Source organism: Globicephala melas, chromosome X (genome assembly GCF_963455315.2).
Source record: "Globicephala melas chromosome X, mGloMel1.2, whole genome shotgun sequence".
In the NCBI taxonomy this organism is placed as follows: Eukaryota; Metazoa; Chordata; class Mammalia; order Artiodactyla; family Delphinidae; genus Globicephala; species Globicephala melas.
In genome coordinates, this window is record NC_083335.1 from 85705688 (window position 1) to 85717992 (window position 12305).

General features: G+C 36.2%; 1 protein-coding gene across 1 annotated transcript in view; it reads right to left on the reverse strand.

The window, feature by feature from the left end:
* ZNF157 (zinc finger protein 157) overlaps nucleotides 1-11195 on the reverse strand; it is a 34535-nt gene extending 23340 nt beyond the window's left edge. The window contains exons 1-2 of the mRNA XM_060292400.1: nucleotides 10964-11195; nucleotides 9112-9318 (exon numbers count right to left, since the gene is read on the reverse strand). Of these exons, the coding sequence (XP_060148383.1) occupies nucleotides 9112-9183 (72 nt within the window). The 5' untranslated portion in view covers nucleotides 9184-9318; nucleotides 10964-11195. The remainder of the gene's footprint in view (nucleotides 1-9111; nucleotides 9319-10963) is intronic.
* Between the last annotated feature and the right edge of the window lie 1110 nt (nucleotides 11196-12305).

The following is a 12305-nucleotide window of genomic DNA, read 5'->3' on the forward strand; positions in this document are numbered from 1 at the left end:
GAACACCACAAAGTAAGAAAGAATACAGTAAATGAAAATGTGGGTAAGTGCAATAGACTTTCCTTCCCCTCTGGAGTTTTTAAATTACGTTTGACAATTAAAGGAAAAAATGTTAACACTGTTTGATCTGGTTCTAAATGTATGTAGACAAGATATTTAAGACAATGATAAACAGGAGACTGCAAAGGGGATTAAAGGGAGGCAAGGTTTCTACATTTCACTCAAACTGGCAAAATGATGATAGCAATAGACAATGATAAGTTATGTGTATATAATGTAATATCTAGAGCAACCATTAAATGAACTATACAAAGAAATACACTCAAAAACACTATATGTAAATCAAAATGGAATTCTAAAATATGCTCAAGAAACTGATAGGAAGACAGGGAAAAATAAAACAGAAAACAAAGCAGAGAGAACAAACAGAAAAGAAAAATAGTAAATGTAGGCCTAACATATCATTAATTTCATTAAATGTGAATGGGCTAACTACACCAAATAAAAGACAGAGACTCATAGAAAGGATTAAAAACATGACTCAACTGTATAGTATCTAAAAGAAAGTCACTTCAAATATAGCAATATAGGCAGGTTGAAGGAAAAAGTATGGAAAAAGATATATCATGCAAACATTAATTAAAAGAAAGCAGAAGTATTGTCCACTATACCTCAATAAAGCTAGAAGCATGAGTAGCTATATTAATATCAGATAAATTAGAATTTAGAAAAAAAATTACCAGACACAGAGAGAGATATAATGATAAAAAAGTCAATCCATTAAGAAAAACAAAGCAATTCTAAATGTGTATGCAGCAAACACAGAAGCAAAGGCTGATAAAACTGAAAGAAGTAGACAAATTATAGTTGTAAACTTCAACACCCCTTCTCTCAACAATTTACAGAACAGCTAAACAGAAAATGAGCATTCTCAACAACACAATGACCCAACAGGATCTAACTGACACTTACAGAACACACCACCCAACAACAGCAGAATACACACTCCTTTCAAGTGTCCATGGAACATATAGCATATCTTGGGACATAAAACAAACCCCAACAATTTTAGAAGAATTGAAATTATACAAGGCATCTTTTCTGACTACACTGGAATCAAACTAGAAATCAATAACAGAAAGATAACAAGAAAATTTCCATACACTTAGAAATGAAACAATACACTTCTAAATAATCCATGGTTCAAAGAGGAAGTCTAAAGGAAATCCAAAAAATACAATGAACTGAATGAAAATGAAAAAAATACATATTTACAATTTGTGGAACACATCTAAAGCATTGCTGAGAGGAAAATATACAGCACTAAATGCATACATTTGAAAGAGGAAAGTCTCAAATCAAAGATTTAAGGTCCCACACCAAAAACCTAGAAAAAAAGACCATATTGAGGATAAGTTAAGAGTACAAACTTGGAACTAGTAGATGAGTAAGTCCAAGAGAGCTAATGCACAGAATAGTGATTATAGTCAACAATACTGTATTATACAAAGTTGCTAAGAGACTAGATCTTAACTGTTACTGCCACAAAAAAGAAATGATAATTATGTGATGTGATTGAGGTGTTTGCTAATGCTACAGGGGTAATCGTATTGCAGTATATAAATGTATCACGTCAACACATTGTCACTTGTGTTTTTTTTTTTTTTTTTGGCTGCACAGGACAGCTTGCAGGATCTCAGCTCCCCCATCACGGATTGAACCCAGGCTGCAGCAGTGAAAGCCTGGAATCCTAACCACTAGGCCACCAGGGAACTCCCAACACATTGTCACTTTAAACTTATATAACGTTATATGCCAATTATATTTCAATTTAAAAATAAAGAAAAAAAGACCAAAATAAACCCAGAGCACACAGAGGGAAGAAAATAATAGAAAAGAAGAGAAATTAATGAAGCTGAACAGAAAAACAATAGATAAAAGTCAATTAAACAAAGAGCTGGTTCTTTGAAAATATCAATAAAATTGATAAACTTTTAGTAAGACTGACAAAAAAAAAAAGAGAAAGGACACAAATTACCAATATCAGGAATGAAACAATGAATATCACTACAGACCCAGCAGACATCAAAAGAGGAATTACTATGAACAATTCTACACTTATAACTTAGATGAAATGAACCACTTCTTCAAAAAACACAAACGACCACAAGTCGTCCAATATGAAATAGATAATTTAAGTAGCCCTATACTATTAAGGAAAATTTATCCATAATTTAAAACTCATAAAAGAATCTAAAAAGAATGGATATATGTATAACTGATTCACTTTGCTGTACAGCAGAAACTAACACAACATTTTAAATCAGCTATACTCCAATAAAAGTTTTTTAAAATAAAAAATAAAACTCACCCAAAGAAAGATATCTCTGGCCAGATGGTTTCCCTGGAGAATTTTACCAAACTTTTAACAAAGAATTAACACAATTACATAATCTCCTACAGGAAACAGAAGAGGAGGTAATTCTTTCAAACTCATTCTATGAAGCTAGTATTTTCCTAGGATAGGTGAAAAGGGGCCCCCCAAATATATCCACATCCTAATCCTTGGAATCTATGAATGTCACCTTACATGGCAAAAATAAAAAGGTCTTTGCAGATGTGATTAAGGATCTTCCGATAAGGAGAGTATCTTGTATTATCCAGGTGGGTTCTCAATGTGATCACATGTATCCTTACAAGAGGGAGGCAAAAGAAGATTTGACGCACACAGAGGCAGTGATGTGAAGACAGTAGAGAGATATTTGAAGATGCTGGCCATGAAGAATGAAGGGATGAAGTCACAATCCAAGGAATAGCTGCAGCCCCCAAAAGCTGGAAGAGGCAAGAAACAGATTCTCCCCCAGAGCCTCTGCAGGGAGTAAAGCCCTGTCAACACCTTGATTTTGGCCCAGTGATGCTTATTTTGGATTTCTGGCCTTTAGAACTATGAGAGAATAAATTTCTGCTGTTTTAAGCCACCAAGTTTGTGGTAATTTGTTGCAGCAACCACATGAAACTAACACATTCCCTGATTACAAAACTGGATGAATATAGTATAAAAAAGAAAACTACACAGCAATATCATTCATGAATATAGAGGGAAAATTTCTTGACAAAATATTAGCAACTATAATTCATTAATATATTAAAGGAATTATATACCATGACCAATTAGGGTTTATTCCAGGGATGTAAGGCAGGTTCAATATTCAAAAATCAATCCATATACTCCACCATGTTAACAGAATTTTTAAAATCACATGATTGTATCAATCAATATAGAAAAAGCACTTGAAAAAATCCAACACTCATTCCTGCAAAAACCAGAATAGAAAGAGAAATACAGAGGAACACCCTCAATTTGATAAACAGCATATAAAACAAAACTACAGCTAACATTATATTTCATGATAAAAGACTGAAGACCAAGAGCAAGGCAAGGATGTCTATTCTCATGACTCTTATTCAACATAGTGCTGGAAGTTCTAACCATTACAATAAGGCAAGAAATGGAAATGAAAGGCATACAGAATACAAAGGAAGAAATTAAACTGTCCCTATTTCCAGATGAAAAGGTCATAGAAAGCATAGAAAAACATACAAAAACCAAGTGTTTTTCTATATGTTAGCAGTGAAAACGTGGACTCCAAAATAAAAAAAATGAAACCATTGATAATTACTCAGAAGTATGAAACACTTAAGTATAAACCTAACAAAACTAAACGTTGCAGTAAGTTAAATTGTTTACTTATTTGCAGTAAGTTCACTTCTTGCAGTAAGTTAAATACTGCAACACACTAGCAATCTTGAGAAACAAGAACAAAGCTGGAGGCATTACACTATCTGATTTAAAACCCTTGAACGATGCGGGATTAGGGGCATTGACCCTCTGCACAGTTGAAAGTCCATGTATAACTTATAGTTGGCCCACCATATACTTGGTTCCTCCTTATCCCCAGTTTCTCTGTATCCACAGATTCAACCAACTGTAGATCGTGTAGTACTGTAGTATTTACTATTGAAAATAATCCACATATAAGTGGATCCACACAGTTCAAACCTGTGTTGTTCAAAGGTCAACTATATATTACAAAGCTACAGTAATCAAAACAGTATGGGAGAAAACTATAACTCAAAAAGTTACATGCACCCCAATGTTCACTGCAGCACTATTTACAATAGCCAAGACATGGAAGCAACCTAAATGTCCATCGACAGAAGAATGGATAAAGAAGATGTTGTATATATATACAATGGAATATTATTCAGCCATAAAAAAGAATCAGATAATGCCATTTGCAGCAACATAGATGGACCTGGAGATTATCATACTAAGTGAAGTAAGCCAGACAAAGACAAATATCATATGATATCACTTATATGTGGAATCTAAAAAAAGACACAGGGAGTTCCCTGGTGGCCTAGTGGTTAGGATTCAGCGCTTTCACTGCCGTGGCCTGGGTTCAATCCCTGGTGGGGGAACTGAGATCCCACAAGCCTGGTGGTGCAGCCAAAAAACAAAAACAGACAGATACAAATGAACTTATTTACAAAACAGAAACAGACTCACAGACACATAAAACAAACTTATGGTTACTTATGGTTACCTCCCCTTTACCAAAGGGGGAAGGGATAAATTAGGAGTTTGGGATTAACATATATACACTACTATCTACATAAAATAGATAACCAACAAGGACCTACTGTATAGCACAGGGAACTATACTCAATATTTTGTAATAACCTATAAGGGAAAAGAATATAAAAAATTATATATATATATATATATATATATATCTCTGAATCACTGTGCTGTACACTGAAACTAATACAACATTTTAAATCAACTATACTTCAATTAAAAAAATAAAACTAAATAAATAAATTTAGTGAAAAAAAACCCAGTATGGTACTGGCATAAAAACAGACACAAACAACAACAGAACAGAATAAAGAGCCCAGGGATAAACCCATGCATATATGGTCAATTAATTTATGACAAAGGATCCAAGAATATACAATGGGAAAAGGACAATATCTCCAAAAAATAGTGTTGGGAAAACTGGACAGCTACATGCAAAAAATGAAACTGGATTACTATCTTACACCATATAAAAAATTAACTCAAAATGAATTAAAGAGTTGAATGTAAGACCTGAAACCATAAAACTCATAGAAATCATAGGCAATAAGTTCCTTGACATCAGTCTTAGCAATGATTTTTTTGGATCTGACTCCAAAAGCAAAGGCAATAAAAGCAAAAATAAACAAGTGGGACTACATCAAACTAAAATGGTTCTGCACAGCAAAGGAAACCATCAACAAAATGAAAAGGTAGCCTACTGAATGGGAGAAAATATTTGCAAATTATATATCTGACAAGGGGTTAATATCCAAAATATATAAAGAACTCATACAGCTCAATAGCAAAAAACAATCCAATTTAAAAATGGACAGAGGATCTGAATAGACATTTCTCCAAAGAAGACATAGCAATGGCCAATAGGTACATGAAAAGATGCTCAACATCACTAATCATCAGTGAAATGCGAATCAAAACCACAGTGAGCTATCACCTCACACCTGTCAGAATGCCTATTATCAAAAGGATGACAAGTAACAATTGTTGGTGAGGATATAGAGAAAAGAGAATCCTTGTGCACTGTTGGTGAGAATGCAAATTGGTGCAGCCATTATGGAAAACAGTATGGAAGTTCCTCAAAAAATTAAAAATAGAACTACCATATGATCCAGCAATTCTGCTTCTGAGTATTTATCTGAAGAAAATGAAAATACTAACTTGAAAAGATATGTGCACTCCCATGTTCATTGCAGCATTATTTACAATAGGCAAGATATGGAAGCAACCTAAGTGTCCATCCAATGGATGAACGGATAAAGAAAATGTGAGATAGATATAAATACAGATATAGATATACACACATACCCAATGGAATATTATTCAGCCATGAGTAAGAAAGACATCCTGCTGTTTACAACAACTTGGATGGACCCTGAGGACATTAGGCTAAGTGAAATAAATCAGACAGAGAAAGACAAATGGTGTATGATCTCACTTATATGTGGAATCTAAAACAAAACAAAACAAACAAAAAAACAAACTCATAGATATAGAGAACAGATTGGCGGTTGCCAGAGGTGAGAGGAGAGGGTAAAATGGGTGAAGGGAGTCAAAAGGTACAAACTTCCAGTTAAAAAGTAAATAAGTCATGGGGATGTAATGTACAGGCATGGTGACTATAGTTAATAATATTATATTGGATATCTGAAAGCTGCTAAGAGAGTAAATCTTAAAAGTTCTCATCACAAGAAAAAAAATTCTGTAACTATGTATGGTGATGGATGTCAACTAGACTTATCATGGTGATCATTTAACAATACATACAAATATCGAATCACTATGTTGTATATCTGAAACTAATATAATATTGTAAGTCAATTATACCTCAATTTAAAAATAAATAAATAAATAAAAGTATGGTGTTGGTAAAAATAGACAAATTTATCAATGCAACAAATAGAGAGCCAGAAAATAGACCCACACAAATAGAGACAACTGATTTTTGACAAAGAAACAAAAGCGATTCAATGGAGAAAGGACAGCCTTTTCAATAAATGGTGTTGAAACAATTTGATATCCATATGCAAAAAGAAAATATCTAGACACAGTCCTGACAACTTTCACAAAAATTAACTCTAAATGGATCTTAAACTTATAGGCAAAATGCAAAAATATAAAACTTCTGCAAATAGGGAGTTCCCTGGTGGCCTAGTGGTTAGGATTCCAGACTTTCACTACTATGGCCCAGGTTCAATCCTTGGTCAGGGAACTGAAATCCCGCAAGCTGCATGACACAGCCAAAAAAAAAAAAGAAAGAAAGAAAACTTCTGCAAATAACAGGAGAAAATCTAAGTGACTTTGGGTTTGGCAGTGTTTTAAAATATAACACCAAAAGTACGTTACATGAAAGAAAAACTGACAAGTTGGACTTTATTAAAATTTTAAAATTCTGCTCTGTGAAAGACACTGTTAAGAGAATAAAGAGACAAGCCCAGAACAGGAGAAAATACTTGCACGACACATAACTGATAAAATGACTTGTATTTAAAAATATACAAAGAGGGACTTCCCCCGTGGTCCAGTGGTTAAGAATCCATCTTGCAATTCAGGGCACGCCAGTTTGATCCCTGGTCAGGGAACTAAGATCCCACATGCTGCAGGGCAACTAAGCCCACGTGCTGCAACTACTAAGCCCACGCGCTCTGGAGCCAGTGTGCCACAACTACAGAGCCCATGCACTCTGGAGCCCACACACCACAACTAGAGGGAAGCCCGTGCACCCCAACAGAGAACCCACGCACTGCAAGGAAAGATCCCGCGTGCCGCAACTAAGACCCACCCAACACAGCCAATAAATAAATAAATAAATAAGTAAATATTTTAAAAAAAATTTTTAAATAGTAAAATAAAATATACAAAGAACTCTTAAAAATCAACAATAAGAAAACAAACAACCCCATTACAAAATGGGCAAAAGATCTGAATAGACACTTGACCAAAGAAAATATACGGATGGGAAATAAGCATGTAAAACCATGTCCAACATCATTTTTCATTATGGAATTTCAAATTAAAACAATAAGATACCACTACACACTTATTAGAATGGTTAAAATCCAAAAAACTGACAGTATTAAATCCTGACAAAGATGTGAAGCAACAAGAATGTTTGTTCATTGCTGGTGAGAATGAAAATGATGAAAAACTGTGGAAGACAGTTTGGTAGTTTCTTACAAAGTCTTACCATGTGACCCACAATTGCACTCCTAGTCATTTACCCAAATGAATGGAAAACTTATGTCTACACCATAACCTGTACATATATGTTTATAGCAGCTTTATTCATAATCACCCCACACTGGAAACAACCAAGGTGTCCTTCAATAGGTGAATGGATAAGCAAACTGTGGTACATCCATACAATGGAATATTATTCAGTGATAAAAATAAATGAGCTATCAAGCCATGAAAACACATGGAGGAAACTTGAATGCAAATTGCTGAGTTAAAGAAGCTAATCTGAAAAGGCCACAGACTGTATGATTCCAACTATATGACATTTTAGAAACGGCAAAGCTATAGAGACAGTAAGAGTGTGGTTGCCAGAGTTTCAGGCAGGGGGAGAGGAAAGATGAATAAATAGCTAAAGCACAGATGAAACTGTTCTGTATGAACTGTAATGGTGGATATGTCATTATGTATTTGTCAAAACACATAGAATGTGTAACACAAAGAGTGAACCTTACTGTAAACTGTTGACTATAATTAATAATAATGTATCAATATTGGTTAATTGTAACAAATGTACCACACTAATACTACCATCTCAATTATTCTGTAAATCTAGAACTACTAAAAATTAGTAGGTCACTTAATTGTTTTAATGCTCTTAGCATACAATCCAGCAATTGCACTCACGTGCATTCCTTCGATACAAAAATCTTACACAATCACAGCATCCTTATTCATATCATCCAAAAACTGGAAACAACCAAGATGTCCTTCAACTAGTGACTGGTTAAGCAAACTGTGGTAAATCCATACCATGGAATGCTATTCAGCAATAAAAAGGAACAAACTATTCATATATGCGACAATCTGGACAAATCTCCAGAGAATTATGCTGAGTAAAAAAAGCCAGTCCCAAAAGGTTACATACTGTATGATTCTACATATATAACACTCTTGAAATAACAAAATTATAGAACTGGAGCACAGATTATTGGTTGCCAGGGGTTAAGGAGGGAGAGGGGGAGGAGGGAAGTGGGTGTGACTATTAAAGGGCAATATGAGAGATCCTTGTGGTAAAGGAAATGTTCTGTATGTCAATATCCTGGTTGTGATACTGTATCAATACCAAGATTTTGCAAGATGCTATGATGGGGGAAACTGGGTAAACAGTACATCAGTACATTGCATTTGAATTTACAGTTATCTAAAAATCAAAATTGGTCTAAAAAATACAAATTTTTGTCTAAAAATTTTTTAAAAAATTAAAAAATGGGGAAAAGTAGGCTCTTCTTACTTACCTCAAATGATCTGCCAGGTTGTCCTGGAACCAGGGCAGGAAACCTCTGGGGTGATTTCCCATTAGCTGGCATGTTGACTCTGAGTACCAGCCCACCTTCCAAAGCTGGAGAGGCCTTTGTACGTGGGCTGCAGTCAGAATAAATGGAAGATCCTGCAGCCTCCAATATGCGGAAAGTTCAACAGCTCCACAGAGACACCAACAAATCCTAAAAGGACATATCCACATCATCACTGTCATTCCACATTCGCCCCACAAAGTTCAGCAACTCCCACTCTGAGTATTAGTGAGGGTAGATTGTGGAAACAATCATGATATTTGGAGTCAAATTAATGAACTCAGAGTCCGTTACTCTTGGGTGGCTCCACAGAGGGTGCTTCACACTTTAGCCAACCAGCTCATACCTCAATTCCAGGTTCACGGCAGATCTGGGTTTGGGGAGAAGGTGGAAGTGAGGCAGTGAATGGTGCTGAAGCCCCATGGGGTAGGCAGGGGAAGGACTAGTCCATGGGGTCCTGGTGAGTGACTGGCAGCAAAAAACCTGGAAACCTGGTAATCTTAATGAAAGGGGTCTCTTCTGTCCACTTTAATTATTTCACCATTTTAGGGTGAAAAATCCCTCTTAAATTCTTCTGCGGAGAAGCTCTGAGCCTCTTCTTTCCAGAAGATGATTCAACATTAATAATATTGATTAAATCAACAAATTAGGGGGGTGGAGGCAACATGCTGGTTTTAATTTACACCAAAAAAGCATTTGACACAATTCAGCAGTCATTACTAATAAAAACTCAAACAAAAATTAGGGAGGAAGTAAATCACTTAAATATCACAAAAATCATTTACAAAACACATCCCTGAAATACTATGCTAAAAAGTAAAATGATGAAGCAACTGCCATTAAAATTAGTAAAAAGATAGGGATGTCTGATACAACTCAAAATTGTTTTTTCTGGCTCTAGGTCACACAATAGAAGAAGAAATAATCAGAATAAATATTGCAAAGAAATGAAAATGTAGCTTTCTTTGCCAGTGATATGATTTTATACATAGAAAACCTACCCCAGACTCTACCAGAAGTCATAGGGTAATTTGATAAGGGGCTGGATACAAGATAAAATTACAAGATCAGATAGTTTTTTCCCTGTATAATAATGACCAAATGAAAACGGAAAAAAAATCCGTTAGTAATGATAACAAGAAAAATATAAAATATGTAAAATAAACTCTTTAAGGAGCTGCACCTATAAATTTAAAAAGTTAAAAAAATTGACAAATATAAAATAGTCACACAAACATACCATATCCCTGGATAAAAAATTTAATTAAAATGTCAACCCTCCCCAAACATTATAGTAATGTAAAGAATAAATGAAAGAGAAAAATTAAACACAAAGCTCAATAATAAGATGGTGTATATAACATTTTGTGGAACGCAACTAAAGAGACTCTTAAAGGGAAATTCATGTTTTCAAATGCATTTTAACAAAGAAAGGCTGAACATTAATGAATTAACAACCAATTTAAGAAGTTAGATAAAAGAGAAAATAGCACAGATAGCAGGGATTAGGGAAAGAGAAAACAAAGGTACATCAGAGAGGATCAACAAAGCCAAAAGTTGGTTGTTTGGAAAGGCTAACAAAATTAGCAAATCTCTGGGGAGACTGAGGAAAAAATCTAAACGCACACACACTATTAGGACTTGACAACAAAATGCAGCAAGGAATCTAAAAACTGACTACCTCAGAAGCCTCCATCCCTCCCTGACCCGCATATACTTCCATTCACCAGACTTTTTAATACCCCACCAACTGACCCCACAAACTGTCATTCCCAAAAGCCAACAAAGCCATCACCTCAAAATCACTGATGACTGTCACGCCACAAACCCTCGTGCACTCGCTTTAGTGCCGCGCGCCAACAAGACTTAAACAGCCTCTGAGGGCCACTTCCGTTTCCTGTCCTCACCTCTGAACCTGCCCCTTCTGGGGCTGTTAATTTCGCACACGATCACACAAGAGCTGTGTGACTGTGGTCTACTCACTCTGAACAAGGTGCAGTTATGGATCTGCAGAGACTTTGTCCATGAGCAGCGGTGCCGAGCGAGGAACATGGCTGCGCCGAGGCGTTCCACCATGAGGGCCGCCATCATAGCATCCATTCCGTACAGTGGGCTGTTCCATAGGCAATGGAGGGGGGGTGTCGTTCATGGGTAGAAACTTTCTGAAGACAAGCTTCCGGGAGAAGCTGGTCTTTGGAACCGAGTTCTATAGGTTTGTGCAAAGTTTACAGAAGCAGAGGTGCCAAACCCCAACCACGGGGGAAGGGGAGATGTGTCCCGATCTTCAAGGGAGATACCACTGGGAAGAGGGGGGAAAAGTCCCTCCTGGGCGATACCACTGTAGAAGAGAGGGGAGGAGTCAAGGTGGTACAGTCTCGTTTTGACGGACTGTGGAACTGATATGGAGGGGTCTTTAATCCCCCTCAATCTCCATTACCCCACTGAAATGATAGTAGGTAAGAATAATAATACTAGCCTTTGATATGGACAACTAATGTTTTTCAGCAAATTATCAGTAGAAAACTATTTAGAAAACATTTTAAGCACACTTTCGATGAAAATGCATCTCCAAGACATGCCCCCAACACCTGCTGTCAACCAGGTTAGCCTCTCTTATATGGAAATTCAGGAGCTGCTACTGACTCTTGGGAGAGAAGAGAATTCTGGGTGTTCTTCACCTCTGAACTCATATACACAGTCTTTAAAACCTAGTCCTAGTATACCTTCCTGCAGGGAGCCTCCTCTGACAAGAGGTAAAGAGCTCTTTTCCCTGCGTAAGGTGTTTCCAACCCAGCAGGCAGACCCTGGCTAAGCTTGAGTATGGATTGCTGGGTACCCTGAGGACATTCATTTCCTTTCTCTGGACCTCAGCTCAACAATCTGGAGAGCTAGAATGTTAACCTCTCAGATTATCCCATTTTCTCTGTCTCCCCAGCAGTATTTATGAACTGGATGAAAGACAGAATGGCAAATATGAGAATATTGTTGTAACACACGCACCTCGACATAAATTGCCAAAACTTATTATTGTTGTGACTTCTGGTCAACCTCTCAAATCCTAGACCCTGTTTACTTCCATCATCAATGCCTCTCTGAGCTGATCTCAAACCTGAACCTTTCTTAACTCTACCAACACC